Source organism: Phyllostomus hastatus, unplaced genomic scaffold (genome assembly GCF_019186645.2).
Source record: "Phyllostomus hastatus isolate PE091 unplaced genomic scaffold, TTU_PhHast_1.1 phas_scaffold_114, whole genome shotgun sequence".
Taxonomy (NCBI): domain Eukaryota; kingdom Metazoa; phylum Chordata; class Mammalia; order Chiroptera; family Phyllostomidae; genus Phyllostomus; species Phyllostomus hastatus.
Genome location: NW_025334006.1, coordinates 10,309,301 through 10,331,887, shown reverse-complemented (window position 1 = coordinate 10,331,887; position 22,587 = coordinate 10,309,301). Strand labels below are relative to the sequence as shown.

The 22,587-nt window shown below is 46.1% G+C and overlaps 1 protein-coding gene across 1 annotated transcript; it reads left to right on the top strand.

Annotated features, from left to right (window-relative positions):
- Positions 1-13,081, top strand: GARIN1A (golgi associated RAB2 interactor 1A). The gene is made up of 5 exons (XM_045855586.1): positions 1-153; positions 737-921; positions 1,937-2,186; positions 6,979-7,097; positions 12,922-13,081. The coding sequence occupies exons 1-5, from the start codon at positions 1-3 to the stop codon at positions 13,079-13,081; spliced, it is 867 nt and encodes a 288-aa protein (XP_045711542.1).
- Positions 13,082-22,587: the final 9,506 nt, after the last annotated feature.

Below are 22,587 nucleotides of genomic sequence, written 5' to 3'. Positions count from 1 at the left end.
ATGAGTAAAATCAGGGGCCTCCCTCCCGAGGTCAGGGTCCCAGGCCCTGGAGTGGAACTTGGGGTGGAAGATGGCCCTCTTTGTCAACTGATTCATTCTCCAGAATTCAACTTGTTTCCCAACTCAACAGTGTTCGAAAGCAACTTTATCCAGGTACCCTTTCTTTCCCTTTCTAAAACCTGTTCCCAGGGGTTGGTCCAAAAATGCTGTGGCCTTTTAAAGCCCCAGGGAGGCGAAAGAAGCCATTCTGGCTAGTGAAACCAGAGGATCTCAGTCTCAAGTTGGCCTGTTTATGCCTAGAGCATTATGGGGTTTTCCTCACTCTCCTCCCTTCCTGGAACTGTCTTCACATAATCTCCCTTCCAGACCATTAAAAACCCATGCTGGCTGCTTCTACCCAAAGATGGAAGAATAAAGTTTGTTCTTACCAGGGCATCCCCTTAAAGTTAGATGATGCAAAAACAAACAAGAATAATAATCAAGTTAGATGATGCAGAAAATGCAAAGAAGGGCAACATGGCGTTGCTGGTGCCAATGAGCTTGTTGGTTTGGGGAGAACCGCACGCAGGGCGATGCAGGCCACGGCCCGGCCCAGCCCAATGGGCTGACGCAGGGAGGAGCAGGGGTGCTCCCAGCTCTCACCAGGCTGTAGTTGCTCTTTGGCACCTGTGTCCCAACCCCCCCACCCCTCCTGTCTTCTGCTTCTCTGACCCGAGCACCCGGGGCTGATTTCTAGGTCACTAAGCCCGGGAACTGGATGAATGTCTATGAAGGGTCAACCACCATGATCCTTGGGGTAACCTCCACCGTGCCCTCCTTGCCACTCCCCAACATCCTCCTGATGGCCAATGTCACCTGGCCCCAGGGTCACCTTTCCACCTGGAGCACACCTGACCGCGCTCCGGTCATCACCCTCAGCAGGTAAAGAAAGGCCTCGGGGAGGGGCCGGACGGGCGGGATGGCAGACTGCGTTGTTCTGCTGCTGGGCTTTGGATGGAGAGAAAGGACAGCATTCCTTGTGTACAAGCCACGCAGAACCTCATTCATTCATTTAACAAGTATTTAGTATCTGTGTATGCTGAGCACTGTGCTTAGTGCCGTGGGTGGAGTATCAGTCTGTCTCAGCCTAGTTGCTGAGGACCTCGGGTCTTTTTATCTAGTCAGTATAGACCTGGGGGTGGGGATAAAAAAAGGTGTGGTGTATGAAAGTCAATGGGATTATTAGGTGTTGAGACTGCAAAAAATGCTGGATGTACCCTCTTACTCTTTGAACAGAGTTAATCAGGTTACAGGGTGGAGAGGATCTGGAAATGGAGTGGAAAACCTTAGTTCCAGTTCCCACTTAGATCTGAATTTGGGCAAATCCCTTAGCTTCTCTGAGTGTCAGTTTCAAAGTCTGTAAAATGCCCTGGCAGGTGTGGCTCAGTGGATTGAGTGCTGTTCTGAGAAGCAAAGGGTCATTAGTTCGATTCCCAGTCAGGGCATGTGCCTGGGTTGCAGGCCAGGTCCCTAAGAGGGGGCACATGAGAGGCAACCACACATTGGTGTTTTTTCCCTCTCTTTCTCTCTCCCTTCCCCCTCTCTAAAAATAAATAAATAAAATCTTTTTTAAAAACCCCAATCCTATAAATATGGAATGAATAATACTTATCTTTCCTTCACTGAATGGGTGTTGTGAGGATTACAAGAGATACTCTACACCAGTTACCAGCATTTGTCATTGAGGTGGGCAGATTCTTTCATTACTAAGGCCCTGGAAAGGAGAAAAGGGTCGGTCTGTGGGACCCTCCCACTCGCAGACCACAAGCCCTCTCCATGTGCACCCCCAGGCAGAGGTGGAGGCCCAGGGAGGTCGAGCCACACTCTAGGTAGGCACCAGCGTGGTGGATTCAGATCCCGGGCTCGTTGGCTAGGGGGATTTCCTGATTGTGCCCAGGATCCTCCCCCTGAAGTTTGTGGAGCTACAAATCTGTGACCGGCTCCAGCGCATCCTGCGCCTTCGGACAGTGACTGAAAAGATCTACTACCTGAAGCTCCACGAGAAACACCCAGAGGCTGTGTTTCAGTTTTGGGTCCGCTTGGTGACAATTCTGCAGCAAGGTCTGTCCATCACCACCAAAGACCCGAGGATCCAGTTCACGCACTGCCTGGTGCCCAAGCTGTGCAGCAGCTCCACGGAAGCAACAGTAAGTGGGACCCTCCCGCCGAGGTCTCTGGGGGCGGGGATGGGGTTGGAGGCATGGCAACCCCCCCTCCCCCGCTGCTTGGGAGCGCTGCTGAGTATTAAAGTCCACTGCACTGGGGGGATGAGAAGACTTCATTTCAAAGGTCAGTGATACGTGATATGCACACACCAATGAAGGCAAATTAGCTTTTCTAAAGGAGGAGCTATGATGTACTTAACTCACTTAGAAGTGTTCTTTTCTTGTTTTTCAGTACCATGAAGGAATAATGCTCCATGAGGAAAATCAGAATATTACAGAAAAGTGGCCCCATTTTTCTTTAGCCTCAAGCCATCACTTGGAACATTTGGCATATTTCCTTCTAGTCTTTCATTGTAAATTAATGTTTACCTGACGTATTTGAGGACATTAAATACATACACATCTTTGAATATTGCTTTTTTCCATTTAGATCACATCATAAACAGTTTTTCCATTAAAAAAAATTTGCATTTTTCAGTGACAGTTGACATTCCATATCACATTAGCTTCAGGCGCACAGCACCGTGGTTGGGTGTTTATATAACTCGTGAAGTGCTCCCCAGTAAACCCAGGACACACCTGGCGCCGCTCACAGCTGTGATAACATCACTGACCGCGTCCCCGATGCTGTGCGTTACCTCCGCGTGACTCCCCTGCAACCATCGGTTTGTGCTGCGCGACACCTTCACCTTCTCACCCAGCCGCCTGAACCCCTTCCCCTCTGCCAACCATCAGCTTGTTCTCTGCACCTACGAGTTTGTTTCTTTAAAAATTTTTTTAAATGTATTTATTATTTTTATTATATTTCTTCCATTACCATTTACCCCCCTCTTACCCAAGTTCCCCCCGCCACAAACTCCACGCTGTTGTCCATGTCCATGAGTCCTTTTATCCTTTTTGTTGATTCCCTCCATCCCCATATGAGTTTATTTCTGTTTTATTTGTATTTTAGATTCCACATATAAATTAAATCATATGGTATTTGTCTTTCTCTGACTTATCTCACTGACCATAATTCCCTCTAGGTCCATCCATGTTGTAGCGAATGGTAAGATTGCATTCTTTTTTTATGGCCAAGTAGTATTCTAAAAAGTATCCAGCCAGGTAACATGAAAAATAGAGACATTTATTGAAGAAGATACAAGATATAAGAAACATTGTACATAGGACAAGGATGCCTCAGTTCCCTTCAAAGTTACGACCATCTTGAGGAAATCTGGTTCGTGGGTAGTGGTTTGAATCAAGGCATTAGCCACTGTTCCTTCTGCTCTGGGAGCAGAGCAGAAGGCATGAATTCTTGGCATGAATTTTGCCACAACACGTTTCATGCCAAGACCCTGAGTCCAAATCTTGGACACAGTAGTTTTTGTAATCCCCAGATCAGCTTCTAGTTCTCACCCTAGCAGTCACAGATCTTTGTTGATTGCAGCCCATACATGTTCACCATTCTCAGGTGCTCTGCTTGTTGCAGGCCTTCCAGAACATGGTTCACTTTCAGCAGATTCTTGACCATCTTTGAAGCATTTGTGCCACTTTTATTTGTGCTACACTCATTGTATCATCCCTGAAAGCTTTCTGAATCATCTGAATAGTTTCTATGAAGTAATGTTCAAGCTTAATGCAAAATTTGTTGAATATTCATTGCTCTACTCGCTTATTTTGAGTGTAATGGCCGCACAGTACACATGCTCCTTCAACAGTGTCTACCGCTCCCACTGACTAGTACAGTGAAGTCGTCATTGTTCACACATGCGCATTCCAGTCCACTCTCCTTGGCTGCCAGGTCACATCAATGTCTGGCAAACTGTTCTCCTTACATTAACAATGGCTGGACTTTTCCGAACAGACCTTGTACATGTACTGCATCTCCTTTATCCAGTCATCCATCTATGGACACTTAGCTTGCTTCCAGGTCTTGGCTCTTGCACATGAAATATCCTTCTTTGTCATTTGTTACAGTTTTTGTTTTAAACTCCATTTTGTCTGGTGTGCATGTTGCTACCACAGCTTTTTTGGTTCTCATGTTCATGAAATACCTTTTCCCACCTCTTTACTTCCGGTCTGTGTGTCTTGCGGTCTGAAGAGGGTCTCCTGTGGGCCGCGTGAGTGCTGGTCTTGCCTTCCTCTCCATTCAGCCACTTCACGTCTTCTGATGGGAGGGTTCACTTTAAACTAATTGTTGATAAGTATGTAGTTATTGCCATTGTTGCCATTTTATTATTTGTGTTTTTATCTCTTTTTCTGCTTAACGAAGCCCCTTTAGCATTTCTATACCAGTTTGGCGGTGATAAACGCCTTTAGCTTTTTATTGTTTGGGATCCGTTTCTTTTCAAAGGTCTTCATACACATCATTTTGATAATTTCATGCTCTTCAGTTGTATGAATGAATTAAAATTTACTTTATGTTCCTAAAATCAGATATCTACAGTTGTTTCTAACTTTTCATCATTGTATATGATGCTAAAACAAGCACTTGTAGGTAAAGTCCACACTTTTCTTTTGATTGTTTCTCAGAGTAGATTTTTGGAAGTAGAATTCAAGGGGTTATGAACATTTTTAAGGTTTTTAATATGTATTGCCAGATTATTTTTAGAAAGTCCATGCCAAATTATACTCTTGCCAATAATACGAATATCTGTATCACTGCATTCTTATCACAATTGAGAATTATAAATGCAAATATTTTTCTAATAACTATAGGTAAAAAGAAGTGGCATGTCTGATTTTCAGTGAGTTTCCACATTGTTACCTTTTTTTCTTTCTGCACTGGTTAGTTTGTTCTTTGGCCATTTTCCTTTTGGTATCCTTTCATTTTTCTAAATCAATTTGTAAAAGAAAGCTTTTTATACATCCAGAATTTTTAAGGGAATTATGGTATATTCATATATTAAAATATAAAATTATATTTGCACAGCATTTGCTATGATATGAAAATGTGTTTTCATTAAATGAAGAAGGTTGTTTTCAAAACACTATCTACATAAAATGTGATGTACTAGGGGTTTTTTTTTGTTTGTTTGTTTTTATTGCTTATTTTATCACAGTCATCCCATTTTTTTTTCCTTTTGCCCCCTCTACCCAGCCCACCCGTCTCTCCCACTCCAGTTGTCCATGTCCATGAGTCCATGTCCAATTCATACATGCTCTTTGACTAGCCCCCTCCCCTTCCTCCCACCATTCCCTGCTCCCTCCTTCCCTCCTACAGCTATCAGCCTGTTCCATGTTTCCATGTCTCTGGTTCTATTTTTCTCATTAGTATTTTTTGTTCATTAGCTTCCAGTTATAAATGAGGTCATATGGTATTTATCTTTTGTCAACTGGCTTATTTCACTTAGCATAATAGTCTCCAGTTCCATCCATGCTGTCACAAAAGGTAGGAATTGCTTCTTTCTGCTGCAAAGTATTCCACTGCATAAATGTATCATAGTTTTTTAATCCACTCATCTACTCATGGGCACTTGGGCTGTTTCCAACACTTGTTTATTGTAATAACATTGCTATGAACATAGGGGTGCATAAGTTTTTTTAAATTGGTGTTTCAGGATTCTTAGGGTATATTTCTAGCAGTGGAATCACTGGATCATAAGGCAGTTCCACTTCTACTTTTTTTGGAAATTCCATACTGCACCAGTCTGCATTCCCACCAACAGTTCACTAGGGTTCCCTTTTCTCCACATCCTCACCAGCACTTGTTTGTTGATTTGTTTATATGACCATTCTGACAGGTGTGAGGTGATAGCTCATTGTGGTTTTAATTTGCATCTCTCTCATGGTTAGTGATGCTGAGCATCATTTCATATGTCTATGGGTCATCTGTATGTTCTCCTTGGAGAAGTGTCTGTTCAGGTCCTTTGCCCATTGTTTAATTGGGTTGTTTGTCTTCTTGGTGTTGGGTCATGTGAGCATTTTAGAGATCAAACACTTGTCCAATGTATCATTGGCAAATATGTTTTCCCATATAGTCAGTTCCCTTTTCATTTTGATGACGGTTTCTTTAGCTGTACAGAAACTTTTAAAAAGTTTTTAAAATAAGCAAATGTTGTTCCATTTATTTATTTTTTTCTTTATTTCCTTTGCCCCAGGGGATATATCAGCAAAAATATTGTTATGTGAAATGTGTGAAATTTTCCTGCCTATGTTTTCTTCTGGGACTTTTATGGTATCACAACTTATATTTAAGTCCTTTATCCATTTTGAGTTTATTCTGGTGTATGGTGTAAGTTGGTGGTCTGGTATACATCAAGAATTTTAATCACAAGTTTTTGTAATTTTCATCACAAATCTTTGCCATATTTCCCCCAAGGATTTGCTTTTCCCTTTGAGTTTATTTAAGGCATTATTTTCCCCCTGACACACAGAAGGCTCTCCCAGGATCTGCTTAGGGTAGAGGCACAGGAAGGAAATGCTTGACAGACCGGATTGCCTAAAACCTCCAGGTTTCAGACTCCCCAGCACCATCCTCCTTTTTAAGATGTGCGCTTAGATACCTATGGCCTTCCGGAGGAGGCAGCTTTTACAGATCCTGCTGCTCCAGTCTTTAACGTTCAGATCTGGTCCTCTGGGCCTAGTAGCCACAGCAGCCCGTCAGAGAGTAGAGGCGATCCTCCCTGAGGCCTCGTTTTTTTCTGATGATTCTGGGGTTTGATGTTTCAGGAACAGGTTCCCAGGACTGGGCTGGAAGACTCAAGTAAGCTCCTTCATGGTTCTGACCAGAGGAGGCCAAGAACTATCAGGGAGCAGACTTGGTCATCTGACTCTGAATTTCTCCATCCAGCCTGTGAGCAGCCTCCCGCCATCCTCCCAGCCCAGTGAGAACTCCATGCTGTTGGCAGCGGAGCGGACCAGCGGCAGTTTCTCACATTTCCCAGGAAGGTCTCCGCTCCTGGCAGACAGGTGAGTCCTCCGCACAGCCAGCTCCAGCACCCCTGCCCGCAGTGCAGAGTGCGGGTGGGGTCGTGATACCTTCTGCCAACCTGTCTTGGGTTTTTTTTTTTTAAATTCCGCATAATTGTATATATAACTTTCCTCTCAATGTTATTGTCAGTCTGTCCTTGAAAAGTCTGTGGCTGATAGAACTGAATATTCTAGGCAAACCCCAGTGTTTTCTCATTTATTTAAAAAATTTTAATAGTTTATTTTTTAGTGTATCTTGCCATTGCCATTTATCCCCCTTACACCCTTGTCCACCTCCACCCACCACCCTCCCTGCCTCCCCTCCCTGTAATTGCCACGCTGCGCCCAGTGTTTGTGTATGGAAGGGGCTTGGCAGAAGGGATGGGGTGAAGCTAATACAGCAGGCTTGTGGAGTTAGATGCTGACTACCTCCATTCCCAACTCACAAGGGGCCCGTGAGTAAGACAATCCTGAGTTCTCTTTGCCTATCTTTGCCTGTCATCTATGTTTCCTGCAAAGTAGGAGAAACAGTATCCCAGAGGGGAGACGGCTGCTGGCTGCAGAGTCTTCCTGATTTACTCAGCAATCGGAGTAGAGTCTTTCTGTGATGAGTGATAGAAATCCAGAGCGAGACCATGCAGCCAGTATATTGAACAAGTTCAACTTTTGGGTATCATCTAAATGCAAATTTATTTTTGTCTTCCTTTATAATTTTTTCAGTGAGAGAAATTCTCCTCTTGCCTCTGAATAAGAGCTTGTTCCCTGGACAGGGCCCATAGCCTATGGACTCCCTCTTAGAATATAAAAGGTCCTCGGGCCCACTTAAACAACAAGCACAGCACTGGTTCTGGAATTCAAATGCCCAGTGCCTAAAGATTATCAAAACTCTGAACGGATCACATCTCCCTTCCCTCAGCCCAGTCCCCTGACTGACTGCAGCTCTGCTGATTCTGTGAGGACTTCCTTTCACTTGGCCAGCAGCCCTCTCAGACCCTGGCTCTGCAGGGGCTTGTGGTACTCAGGCACTAGCTGTCCGAGTCCCCTCATTCCTTAAGGGACCCCTCTTGGGTAGGGTTCACAATGGCTCCACACTGGTTTTCTGTCTCTCTCTCTCTCTGGAGCTGTCTGTGTCTGGTCCTCAGGTAATATCCTCCCAGAATTTGGCCACTAGAGAGGAGCACCATGCCTCTAGGATGCAGAAGCAACTTCACGTCACCACTAAAGAAACCAATTCTCCCATGTTTCCTGACCTCCATGTTTCCTGGACAGGAATTTTACCCCCACCTACTGGGTCTCCCAGCTCCCAGGAACCAGAGCTGAAGCTCTCTGGGTGGTCCCAGGAAGCCCCTCTCTTTCAGCTTGGGGAGATAGAGGCAGCAGCTCATACAAAGGACTCTCCACACATCCTCCCTCTCAGTGCTTTCAGCCCCAGGGTCCAGTGGTGGCCCTGCCGACCCAGTTCTCCCAGGGCGCGGGCTGCCTGTATGTGTACTCACCAGATCTTTTTCTTTTTTCTAACTTCAAGATAGTTTCTTAAATTGTAATGTAAAATTTTCTTCTTTGAGTACTCATTATTTGTATGTGGGATCATCTTTCTGTTTTAAGATTTTATTATTTATTTATTTATTTATTTATTTATTTATTTTAAGAGAGGGGAAGGGAGAAAGAAAGAGAGGGAGAAAAACATCAGTGTGTGGTTGCCTCCTGCATGCCCACAACTGGGGATCTGGCCCACAACCCAGGCATGTGCCCTGAATGGGAATTGAACCGGCATCCCCGTGGTTCACAGGTTGGCACCCAATCCACTGACCCACGCCAGCCAGGTCTCAATGTTGGATCATCTTTGTCTAATAAGTATGCCACTTTCATTTTTTAAAGATTTTTAGAGAGAGAAAGGGGGAGAGATAGACATCAATTTGTTGTTCCATTTATTTATGCATTCATTGGGTGAATCTTACAGGTGCCCTGATCAGGATTGAACCTGCAACCTTGGTGTATTGGGACGACATTCTAACCAACTGAGCTACCTGGCCAGGGTCTTTTTTATTCTTTAAACTTTCCTTCTTTTATCCTTCTATTTCTCATAAGGCATTGTGTGGTTTGCTTGTTTGCTCTCGTGTTCTTTCCGGTTAGGCTTTGTTTTGGAAATAATGATTGTTTGTTTTCAAAATATCTGTTTTCTCAGTTTTATCACTGCATGTATAAATATTTAAAATTGTGACTTATTTTGTTCTCTCATGTATTCTATCATTTTCTTAATTTCTTTTAGTTTATGTTGAAATGCTTTCTGCATTTTGCATTTGCTTTACAGCACTTTTTAGCGTGCAATAAAATGCTTTGTATCTTTTCTTGTATAATTTTGTGCGGGTTTCTGTTATGAACCTTTTCTGATGCAGTTTATTTTTATGTGAAATGTTTTTTCTCAACCTTTGGGAATGACAGATGGGTCAGTGTAGCTTCCTGGCTTTGGCTCTGGTGCTCTCTCCTGTTGTTTTGGTGAAGTGTTAATGACCTTCCGAGACTGGGCTCCTCTCTCTTATCTGTAGCTGACCTTGCTCTTTCCTTTGCCTCTGCTGTTCCGGTCCTACTCAGTGCGGATTCCGTTTTCAGTGGTCTTTCCCTACTGTGAGGCTGTGTCCTGCAAGGAAGTGGATTCTGATGGTTTCGAGAGTTCACAAGGCACATCCTGCTCCAGCCCCTTCAGATTTGACCACAGAAGGACCCTTTACACACACTTCCAGTTTCCTTCCTCTCGGACTGGCCCGCTGCCCTTTTCCCCGAGAATCTGGGGGAGATGCAGGAACATCGGATGCCCCGTTGCCTCTCTCTGGTTCCTCTCACACAGATACCGATGCCATAGGGGTCTTGCAGATGTCTGTAGTTGTCATTTTTTTTAAAGATGTTTTTCTTTTTTAAATTTATTTTAAATCCCCACTTGAGGATATTTTAATTGATTTTAGAGAGAGAAGAAATGGGAGAGAGAGAGAGAAACATCACTATGAAAGAGGAACATCAACTGGCCACCTCTGGAACACACCCCGATGGGGGATCAAACCCGCAGCCTCGGTACGCGCCCTGACCAGGGATCAAACTCACGACCCTTCGGTGCACAGGACGATGTTGCAGCCAACTGAGCCACCCAGCCAGGGCTGTAGCTGTCATTTTTTACCGCAAGCATATTTTCTCAACTAGGCCTTTATCTGTGGGACTCATGTGGGTCTACACTGGGGGTGAGGGGAGACCCTAAGGAGCCACTGTGATTTTGCTTCTGTCAAGCACCTCAAAGATATTACCAACTCAGGAGAATTTTTTTTTTAATAATTAAGCTTTATTTTGTCATGTGGATTTAGTTTGCTGATGGTATTAAATGGCTTTTTTTATAGACAGTGATAACTTTTCAATCAAGGTTCCTCCTGTTTATTCTGTTGGTAATCTCATTTTATTTTTTTATTTTTTTATTTATTTTTAGAGAGGGAAGGGAGGGAGAAAGAGAGAGAGAGAGAAACATCAATGTGCAGTTGCTGGGGGCCGTGGCCTACAACCCAGGCATGTGCCCTGACTGGGAATCGAACCTGCAACACTTTGATTCGCAGCCCACACTCAATCCACTGAGATATGCCAGCCAGGGCATTAAATTTTTTGTATTACCTTCTCAGTTCGTGAGTTCTTGGGCCACGTGTCAAAGCGCACACCACACGAGGACAGGCCCATTGACCAGAATTTTCAGAAGAGGCTTCCTTTTTGACGCAGAATCCTGGTGGATACAGATACGTTTGTGGCACTGGCTGGGTTTCTTTCTGGTGTACCCTTTTGCCAAGAATGTGCTTTGCAAGTCCTGGATTCATACAAGCACCTCGGTAAACTCCCCACCCGGCAAGAGCTCAGGATTTTACGTCCCGAGTCACGAAGCCCTGGTGGGCAAGACTGGCAAGCCCCACGGGCTGCCCCAGCTTCGGTTCTCATGTCACTGGCTTCAGTTTTGGCTTCTAATTTTTCTTTCCTTTTTGTGAGTTCAACAATGCATTTAAAATTACGTTAACTATATTTTATCTAAATTTCTAAGTGTTTTGTGGCAGAGAGTGGTTCTTTTAGATTATTCAACCACATTGCCAGTCTCTAACTAAGTGAGTCAAAAATTTATACTTAAAAAAACTCATTGCAAAAAGTAAAAAGAAAAAACAAACAAACAAAACCTCATTGCATTAATTTTCAAATACAGTGAGAGGGATTTTTGTTTTCACTTTGGTGCTTTTAAAATAGTTTTTAATTTTATATTTAAAAGAAGTATGTATTTTCCTTGCAATCAAAAATTTTAAAAAATTTAGCCATTCTGTGTGTTTTCTAGACACACTATGTGTTGCGTTTTTAAGTTGTTATTGTTTTGGAGAACTCTGAAGGTTTTCTTTGTGCCCATGCTGACTCCAGGCAGGTTATAGTGGGCATCAGGCAGATCCCAGTGTGTTCAGATTTTGCCTTTGAGTCGTAACACATTAGGTTCTGAACACATAAAAGCAGCGGTTAGGGTTTGGAGGGGTGTCTGTTCCACTTCAGCAGAGCAGGCCTTAGCTCCAGCCTCCCTCCTGCTTGGCTTTCTCCACTCAGTGTGTAACAAATCCCCTAGTTTCTATTGCCCTGGGTTCTAATGCCCACTGCCGAGAACAACTGTGACTCCCAATGCCAGAGTCTTATGAGAAGGAAAGGAACTATTTATTCAAAAGTTATACAGGTTTAGAACAATGGCGGAATTCTGTTGATAAATCGCAAGCCCTTTAGAAACAAAGAAATACCCACAAACACACAGTCTTGCCTCCCCTTGCCAAAACAGGCCAGTCAGGGGTACTGTCTCTCAGGAAAAGTAACAGAAGTCTGTAGCTTAGCTGGGCAGATTCCCATCTGTGTCCTGGCTTCCTCCAAGCGTCTGTGCTCAGCTCACTAGATTCCTGCTTTCAATCCAAAACTGCATCTCCATGGTGGGCCGGGGAATTCTTTTGCATGCTTTCAAATCGCATGGCCAAGACCTTGCATTGCTGCTACATAGTTAAGGGGCTTCTCCTTCCCAGCCGTATGGTCAAGAGAGCAAGTGAGACAGAGCTTCTAGTGGCTCTCCTACTCTCCTTCCCACATGGTCCAGAGCTCTAGCATGGCTGAGAGAGAGCTTGGCAGAGAGAGAGAGAGACCTCCCTCTCTGTGCTCCAACAGCATGGTTAAGCCCCAGCATAGCTGCTGGCTCCTGGGTTTAAATTCCAGTGCTGACCTTCCTTTGTAACCCCATTCCCAACTCCACCCACACTGGGTTACATCTGCCAGCACTCTGGCTTCTTCTGCTTTCTCAGCTGCCATTGTTAGTCCGGGCAAGTGTGGCCCCTTGACGTAGGAGTCATCTCCAAGCTGCTCACACAGCTCATGCAGGTGCAGGAAGCCCCTCCAGCTACATTGCATCACACATCACAGGTTAGAGTCGCGCCCATCTTTCTGGCACTAAGCAGGCACAGCTTTTAACATTACTAAAACACTGGCCAAGCTCTTCAGATATGCAAAGTACCCCTCAATGACTCCCCCTCCACTTCCCCCTGTCCCTCAAGTGATAGCTATGGGGGTTTTCTCCATTCTGGGGGACCTCTAGCTCAGCATCCCATTACAAATTCATTCTTAGATACATCATACCATATAGATGTATTGTCACTGCCAATCATTTCCACACTCACATCTGCATTCAAGGCACTCATGCTGGAAAAGACATAATTAAAAAACAGTTTTAAATTAAAATTTTAACATGCTTTCTTCTATTGTTTTCAGTGACCTCCAAATTCCCGGGTTCCAACAGAAACACAGACGCTGAGACTGAGATCAGTGATTCCAACAGCTACCACACACCCTTGCCTGTAACGTCTCTAGTCAGTTTGAATATGCCCACCAGAGCCGCCTTGAACCACAGCCTCAGGAAGCAAGAGAAGCAGATGACTACTTCCCTCCCGCTCCTGTAGCCAATCTCCTGGGAGAGAACTTACGGGGATGCTGACACCTCGCCACAAGGGGCGCTCTTCTAGGCTTTCGTCAGTGCACTGGCTACACCTCCCATAATGCCGTTTTCCCACTGTGGGCCAAATGACCACAGAAGTAAGATGGTGTTTAAAACAAGGTGCTTCTGTTCCTCCATCAATAAACCTCCAAGTGAGTCCCTCATTGTTGTAGGGTGTGCTGTGGGGATGAGGGGGACAGGCACAGCTCCAGGGCAGGGAAGGACTGATAAGGAACAGGAGCTCACTCCTTGGGGAAATAAGTGGGAAAAACTTCCTTCTGCTCAATTAAAATCCCCAAGCAGCCAAGCAAAGCCAAGAAAGTCAGTCCAGAGGGGAAAGGGCCTGGGGAGAAATCCAGCTTCCCCTCTCACAGGGAGAGGGAACGACAGGCAGGGCGCTCCAAGTCCAGCGTGAAAACAATCCTACCAGTGATGGCGCCAACTGGGAAACACCTTTGGGTTGCCTCACCCGCAAGCAAGGAATTGAGTTTTTACCGCCCCACCGTAAAGTTATGAAGGTTTGTCCCGGGCCATGCAGAGTTTGGTTGCTAATGAAGACATGGCTTCTGGAAAGGAAGATGGTGACCACCCACCACTGAGAGTCTTCATTCATATGACTCTTTTCACCCAGGACCTAATGAAAGCAAACTGGAAGACGCCATGTCTGTGCATGTTAGGGATAGGACAGGGGCTTTGGCCAACCTCTGGACGAGTGGGGAATATTTACCTGGAAAATACTACCTTAACATTGAGGAACTCTGCTGAGTTCCTGCTTGGTGCCAGACACTGTGCTCGATGCTGGGGTGTTAGAGAGAACGAGACAGAGGGACAAGTTTCCTGCCTTCAGGAGGGGTTGAGAGAGATAACAAGCTCTATTTTGCAGACACAGAAGGCCATTAAGGTTGACATGATGTTTGAGCCACTCGGTCTGCAAGTCAAGGCTGGTGGACTTGCTTTCCTGTGGTTCACGCTACAGGAAAGAGCGATGGAGGGAGAAGGAACACAGCTGCCCTCCCCTTGGGCATCGCCAGTTGGGCTGAGTGGTAACTCCTGGTGAGATTGGGCCAGAAAAAAACAGCTGAGGTGAGAGGATGCCTGGTATTTGCAGGTTTCTCCCTGCCTCTAATAAAAATAAAAACAAAACCAATTTCCTTCTGGCATGTTACAATCAAGTAAGCTGAGCATAGTTGGAGCTGGTAAGAGACATTTAGAAACTGAAGTTAGAAGAGGTGAATGGTTTCCAGGTGGGTTTGGCCAGTGAGAAATACAGATGGGAGGTCAGAGGGAGAGAGGAAAATGGGATCCAGACAATTATTCCCTCTCCTGTAGTTGCAAAAGGCTGGCTGTGTCCCTAAACACAAGGAAACTGCTCCTCTCAAGGTGGCTTCTTCTAGTCAACTCTCTTTCTCCTGGTTCCACTAACCATCCCCTCCTGTTACCCTTCATGTCCATTCATCGTATGGACTTAGCTAACTGGCTGCTCCTTCCTAATTTTTAAAAAATATTTTATTTTTTCCTGGCTGGTATAGCTCAGTGGATTGAGCACGGGCTGAGAACCAAAGTGTCGCAGGTTCGATTCCCAGTCAGGGTACATGCCTGGGTTGCAGGCCATGACCCCCAGCAACTGCACATTGATGTTTCTCTCTCTCTCTCTCTTTCTCCCTCCCTTTGGCAGGGAGAAAAAGAGGGAGAGGAGAAGAAAAAAAGGGAAGGAGAAAAAGAGGGAGAGAAACATCAATGTGTGGTTGCCTCTCATGTGCCCCCCAACTGGGGACCCAGCCTGCAACCCAGGCATGTGTCCTGACTGGGAATCGAACTGGTGACCCTTCGGTTCTCAGGTCGGCGCTCAATTGACTGAGCCACAGCAGCCAGGGCTCCTTCCTGAATTTTGAGCAGAGATGTCACTCATCCCCGGGAAGAAGTGACAGTGGGGGCAAAGCATCCTGACCAGGTGGCTCTGGCTGTGTGCCAGTTGCTGGGTTTCCATCCAGGTTATTCTCTTTTGGCTCCTGCCTATCCCCCAGGCCTGGTTTCCTTAATCTTCAATTGTTATCAAGACCTCCCACTAGTCTTCCAGTGAGTTCTCTTTGGCTTAGTCTGGCCTATCACTTCCTGTGTTTACAACCATGAAGTCTAATTGATGTGGAGCTGTTCCCAGAAAAGTGGATGCCGTGTCAGCAAACGCGGCAACGATCGGTGTCTTAGTTGTGTGTGTATCCTCCAGCGCCTGGATCCTACTAGACACCCAGTCAAAGGCCACGTCTGCTGTAGCTGGCTCCGGTTGCCCCTGCATTGTTCCTCCCCCCAAACAAGGGAAGAAACCACAACTTTTGGCTGAATGGACTTATCGCTGAAATTAATTTCCCAGAGACTCTTAGATGAAAATTCCACCACATAAGGGATTGATAAACCTTTTAATGGCTAACAAATACATCACTTAAAAGAGAAAAGGAACAAAACATTGTTATCCAGAGTCAGTTAGAGCCCACCAGGACATGGCATTTGCAAAAACAATCCCCCCAAACAATGTAGGAATGCACTTTGAAGTTTCTGAAATGGAATTCAGAGAAAATGTCCTCAAGGAATAATACCAAGATGGACCCACTTAAAAATGTGTGATGGAGCTAGATAAACTTCACGAATGTCCTTAAGTCCTAAAAATTAATAATAAACAGCTGGCCAGTTAAGACTAATAATGGTGATGGGACAGCAGGTAGAGGAAGCAGAGCAGCTGGGGACACTGAGTACGCAGAAACGAGGATCTTGACCTGCATCCTGTGGGCGCCAAGGGATCCACTAATGACCTCTCAGAACCACAGGTTATTTATTGATTTATTTTTTTAGTGTGTTTATTTTTTTTAAGATTTTATTTTATTTATTTTTAGAGAGGGAAGGGAGGGAGAAAGAGAGAGAGAGAAAAACATCAATGTGCAGTTGCTGGGGGTCATGGCCTGCAACCCAGGCATGTGCCCTGACTGGGAATCGAACCTGCAACACTTTGGTTCACAGCACGCGTTTAATCCACTGAGCTACGCCAGCCAGGACTCACAGGTTATTTATTGATTTAGAAAACAAAACATAAGGGGTCTTACCTGCAGCAAGGATTCCCCTCACTCCTGATACTTCCTCTTGTCACTTCCCGTCTGCTGGCCCCCACGCTGCTGCTCTGCTCTACACTCCCACCTGCCTGGGCTACGGTGGGAGTACAGCCCAGCCTCTCTCCCTCACCACCAAGTCCCATCACATCCGTGTCTATTGTGACTATACAGTCTTCCTTACCGGGCCTCAAAAAGAAATTCCACAACAGGTCAATCTTGAGAAAGCCATGAAATTGGTTTCAAAAGAGGGAAACAACCACAGAGAGTGATAAAGCTTCCTAAAAGGAGCATTTACAATGAGAACTTGGAAGCATTAAGGCTAAGGCCACTTATAGGAGCTATAACTTAAAACAGCCAGACATATAACAAGCTTGGGATATTCTGAGAAGGGGCAGTTTTGGGTTTCGCTCTGATTCCTGCCTGACCTATAAGGTAAATCAATTAATTTCCCCATTGGAGATATGGATTTTTTTTTAATTAGTTATTTTTAGAGAGAGGGGAAAGGAGGGAGAAAGAGAGGGAGGGAAACATCAATGTGTGGTTGCCTCTCATGCGCCCCCCACTGGGGACCCAGCCTGCAACCCAGATATGTGCCCTGACCAGGAATTATACCAGGGACCCTTTGGTTCACAGGTTGGCATTCAATCCACTGAGCCACCAGCCAGGACAAACTCACTAAAATTTTAATTATCCCCAAACAAAACAACGTTTTTGAATGTTGATAGTTGTGGTAGTGACCGGAAGTACACCAGAGGTCCAAGACAGACGAAGAAGTACTCATAGTTTGTTCTGAAGCTCCCTATTGGTTTTAAAGCCCCCTAAAATCTCTGGTTAAGCACATCGGCTTGCACAAAGATGGAAAGGAATTTCTGTCACATCCGTCCCTCCCCTCACAGCCATTGAAGGGTCATATCTAGATGCAAGAAGAATGTGGCCACTAGTGGCATGGGATTGTCACACACTCATCCTCAGGACATGCCATTGGTAAATGCTTTGCTTTTTTGATAGTGTTTTTACATATACACTCTAATGTGATTCTCATCATCATCTGAGAGGGCTGTTATTATGAGCTATACTTCCGTGGACCCTGAGAAAGAAGATACCTACTAAAAAAGGGCTCTCAGTGGCTCCCTGGGCTCAAATAAAAACAAACAAAGCAGAGCCTGGCATCCGTTTCTGCACAAGGGCCTCTTATGCAAACTGCACTTCAAGGAGAAGCCTGCCTCGAACTGCCTGCCTGCTCTGTGTTTCTGTCACCCGTGCCTGATGTTATTATAAAGGAGATTGTGCCATTGTTACGGGGGGGGGGGGGATCTGGCCAGATTGCTGAGCAGAGAAGAGGGAACCCCGAGGCAGTTCTGGAAGTGCCAGAGGTGGTGGGATTGAAAGTGCAGCTGGTCCTTGACAGATTCCCATCCCCCTGGGTGAGGGTGCACAAACCAGCTCTGCTTGAGAAGCAGCGGGAGAAAGCCTACACAGAGTATTCACAGGCTGAAAAGGCCAAAACACACGTGTACTGTGCAGGTTTACATGACAGCAGGAGGAGGGGCAGAGATGCTGTGCAGGCTGACAAGCCTGATGGATGCTGGCCTGGATTGGCTGGGAATGTGGGCACTTCTACTGCGTGCAGGATTTTGGGCCTGGACTTTTAAACAGAGTTTGCATGGAGACTCACCCTTCTGTTTTCCTTCCTCAGTCAGGGGGCCAGAGTTCTCATGGGACCTGGTGGGTGCTGGGCTATGCTCACCCTTTTTTACTTTGTGCCCCTCATTCACCTGGTCAAGAGCCAGCTTACACCAAGGGCAAGTCCACACTGGGCCACACCCTGCCAGCAGCTACCTGAGGGACACTGCAGCACCATGCCACCGGGGTCCCAAACTGCACCCCTTCTCTCACTCTGAGATCAGCACATGGACATGGGGACCAGAACAATTGCCAATCCTGAGGTGCAAGCAGCAACGGGCACCAGGCTCCACAGATGGAGCCCCTCCTTGTACGCCCAGCGGTGTGGTCAGCAGGGGCCAGGCCCTGGGGGAGGAAGCTGCAGCAAGTCTTGGTGAAGCCAGCCCCACAAGTGCGTGCACTTCAGGGAGAGAGAGCCTGAAGCCAGAGATTCATTTGTGTAGCAGCCTTGGGCCCCAGAGGACAAGTAAGAATGGAGCAGAGTGTCTGGGGGTGGCTGGGTTCTTTCTGTGCTTTGCGGAAGAGGCTGGCCTGGAGCCAGGGGATTCCCACTCCCCCTGACTGGGCAACCTTTCAATAAAGACCTTTTCCCTTCCCCACCAATCTTTGTGTTACGCTTGTGTTCAGCGGCAGCTGGCCAAATCCCATTTTGCTCACTAGCATGCTGACTGGTGTGGCTCAGTGGGTTGGGCATCGTCCTGCAAACTGAAAGGTTGCCAGTTCTCAGGCAGGGCACATACCTAGGTTGCAAGTTTGGTCCTTGGTTGGAGGCACATGAGAAGCAACCCATTGTTGTTTCTCTCACACACTGACGTTTCTCTCCCTTTCTTTCTCCCTCCCTTCCCCTCTCTCTAAAAAAAATAAATTAAAAAATAAATAAATAAAGGAGTTCCTGGAATCCTATTTCAACCAATAGGACTGAGGTTTTCCCCATCCAATTGGAGCTATGCAGCTATATCCCGCCCCCCCACCCATCAACATTTTCACCAACCAACCAGAGTGGCTCCATTCTGACCAATCAGGACAGAGCCTTTGGGACCAATCAAACAGTGATTTGGAGTCCTCATTTGCATGAGGACAGACCAATCAGGGATCAGGGATGGGGAGAGAGCCCTTTCCCTTTCCATCTAAGACTGTGGTTTCTTGACTGAAGGCCCAGCACCAAAGATGTCTCAGCAGAGCAGAGCAGAACAGACCAGTGCAGCTGGAGGGGCCTGGTCCCAGCATTGTCACACAGCCATGCTGTGTCACAATTGAGCTGTTCCACAGACATGCTGTTTTCACAGCCATGATGTATCACAACTGAATTGTTTTGCACTGAACAAAGTTTCCTCTTGACTGCACCCCAAACTGAGGATTTCTGTTGGTGCTGACTAGGCACCAACAACAGTAAAGCCCAGAACAGCTTCATATGAGCTTTGGTCAACTGGTTGGTAATTCTCAAAGTCCAGAGGGTAGTAGGGCAATGCCATCTGAGGCTCTGCCCACAGGGGTCAATACCCATCATGCCCATACCCTGTCAGTTGGCAACACTGACACTTTGGTTGCAGGCTCAGCGCAGCCTAATAGTAAGCCAAGGGGCCCAGGCAGCCTAGAGGCCAGATTCTCTCACGTGCCTGTGTAAGTGGAGCAGACAACTGCCACCAGGTGGCACCATATTAAAACGGGAATGCCAGTGGATTGAATTTGCAGCTCCCAGCCCCTGCCTGGCTGAGCAGCCTAACCCCAGGGATTTTAATTAACTCCATAATAGCACCACCCCACCCAGTTGACTATTTGACACCCCACTTACCAATCTATAGTGGGGCTTTACTGTTTTTGACTAGCTAATTCAATAAACTCTGAGACTTTTTTTCTAACTACTGCACTCTGGGTACAAGCTTCTGATTAGACTTCATTATGACTTCTAATAGTCATGCAAAAGCACTTATATGTTGGAATATATATTTCTAGTACAGTCCTCCCTCTTATAATACAGCTGGGCAGCATATCGACTTTTAATATGTATAGGTGGATTATAATCACTGAATTTTATTTCAGAATTATAAAAGAGCCATTACAAAATATTTGTCCTGAAAAGGTGGCTGGGTCTGAAAGCGCTGAGGACCACTGTACTGGACTGTTGACCTGAATACCAAACTGCCCCAGGGGCTTTGATGATACCTCTCAGCCTCCCTTGCTGTCTCCACTGTCTCCTACTCCCACCTCCCACTGCGGCTGCTGCTGGAGGCTCCTTTGCTCTGCTGGTCGCACACCTCCCTGGCTCTCAGGGAAGCAAGTCCCTGACAGCACCACTTGTACCCCGGGACAGTCCCAGTGGTGCCATCGCCTGCTCCTCAGGCTGTCTACCCGCTCTCCCCATTCCCACTGTGACATCCTGTTCGTTCCACCCTCACTCCCACTCCCTTCTCATCTCCACGCTCTTGAGGACCGTCCAGTGAGAGCCTGGGCTAAATGCTCCCTCTCGACAGTTTTTAAATGTCCTCTTCTCTAGTTGGGGATGTATCCTGTTCTTACGGAGTAATCTTTGTTAATTGAGCCTAAGTATCGGAACAATGGCCAGCCCAGCTGGGCTTTTCTGCCTCTACTGAAACAATGCCGTGATCAAAAAGGGCACCCACATTGGAAATTTTTCTTTCTCTTGTTTTCCATGAGCTGATTATTCATTTCCTAGCCAGCCTCTCTCAATTTGGTGGTGGCGTGGGGGTGAGGGGAGGTTGTTAATCTATGAGGAGACCACAGTTATATTAACTAGATTTCTTTCTCCATTATTCAGCTATACCCAGATTTTCTGTTCTCTTTATTCTTTGGCCACCACTTAACTTCTTTCTTTGTTAGTTTTCCAGTAGTTAAATTTTTGCTGTTAAAAACGTTATTCTCACCCTGGCCAGTGTGGCTCAGTTGGTTGGTGTGTCATTCCGTAAACCAAAGGGTCACAGGTTTGATTCCTGGTCAGGGGCACATGCCTCGGTTGTGGGTTTAGTCCTTAGTCAGGTGCGTATGAAAGACAACCAAACAATGTTTCTCTTACACATTGATGTTTCTCTCACTCTTTCTCTGCCTTCCTTCCCTTCTCTCTAAAATCAATGAGCATGTTCTCAGGCAAGGGTTAAAAAAAAAATTATTCTCTCTCTTCCACAGGAAGCCTACACGCAGGTAACTGGGATCGCTGCCATGGTAAGACTTGAATCCTTCCAGGGATCTGGCGACATCGTCACTGGGGCAGGGAAGGTCTGCTTTCCGAAACGCGAAAACGTAGTTTCACGGGCCTGTGACTTTCCATGTGGAACTTTGATTGCATTAAAAACATCCGTTTCTGGGGAGTGAGGCCAGAGGAACAGCCACGTCCCCCCCAACCCCCCTCCCCCGCCCCCGCTCAAAAGTAGCAAAGGCTTGGGCAAGTATGCTGCTCCCAGCCTTCGCCTCTCAGATGTCGTTTTGGAAACGGGCGGATTTATCCTCTCCCAGAGGTCGCATTCCACCCGCCGCCCTCGGAACACTTTCTGTGCTGCTGTCTGCAGGACTCGGGAGCTTGCTGTGTGGTGAGAACCTGAAGGGGGATCGCTGCTCCCTGCGTGGCAAGTTTAGCGCTCCTGTTTGAGAGGTTGGCATTTGATAGTAATTCACAGTGACTGCTTTCTCCCCTAATCTCTGTCAGTCTCTAGTGATTCCCGAGAAGTTTCCGCACATTTTGCCAGTACTCAAGACCAGGATGACGGGTGGTGGAAAATAGCCTTTGCCATCACTGCAAGTAAAAGAAAGTAGGGTAAGGGGTAGGGAATATTAATGAAACTTAGATTGTTAAGACCTAAACTATAAGTGAGGCAAGGTGGAGGAAACACTAAGTCCCAACTATATTCACTCCAAAAGGGGAGGAAAGCCCGGGAATAGTCTCAGGTCAAGTCAAAATATTTCTCCTAGGGGATGGGAATGGGTTTGGTTGTCTCCCCGAATTCTCTAGAATTGTCCTGGACCGTCAGCCATCACCTTGAGATTATTCTGTGTTTGGTTTCTGCCCCATCCCTCGGGTCATCGTAACAGTAACCCTTCCTGTGACATTTATGTGCCCTGTGAACTGGATAATTGTGCTCCGGAGTGGTGAGTAGAAACGCCACAGATTCCAAGTGCGAAGAAACCTGCAGTTGGGAGGCGGGAGGGGTGCCACTACATCATGAGTGGGACATTCACTCAGATGCCAGAGATGAAAGCCGTTGCCCTTTTCCAGTGGAAGCAAGAACCAGCACTTGGCTCACTGAATGACATAAGGTGGTGATGGAGGGAGGGGGATAGAAGGGGACTAAATGGTAATGGAAAAAATATATAATAAAGAGTATATATTTGCCCTGGCTAGAGTGGCTCAGTGGATTGAGTGCTGGCCTGAGAAGCAAAGGGTCACCAGTTCCATTCCCAGGCAGGGCACATGCCTGGGCTGTGGATCAGATCCTCAGTAGGGGGCACACGAGAAGCAACCACACATTGATGTTTCTCTCCCTCCCTCTCTCCTTCCTTCCCTCTCTTTCTAAAAATAAATAAATAAAATCTTTTTTAAAAGATTATGCATTTAAATGTTTACTTAAAAAAAGAAAGAAAGAAGTTGTTGAATGCAAGCTTGGTATCTCCCTTCAGCCAATCTAATGAACTCTTGACCTCTCGCAGGGGCACATTCTATTTTTATTTCTTAAAATACGTG

Excerpts from the sequence above, each read along its gene's own strand:
- GARIN1A (XM_045855586.1), top strand. The coding sequence starts at position 1 with ATGAGTAAAATCAGGGGCCTCCCTCCCGAGGTCAGGGTCCCAGGCCCT. Across the intron at positions 154-736 it reads TCGAAAGCAACTTTATCCAG|GTCACTAAGCCCGGGAACTG; the intron begins GTACCCTTTCTT and ends GCTGATTTCTAG. Across the intron at positions 7,098-12,921 it reads TCTCCGCTCCTGGCAGACAG|AAACACAGACGCTGAGACTG; the intron begins GTGAGTCCTCCG and ends GGGTTCCAACAG.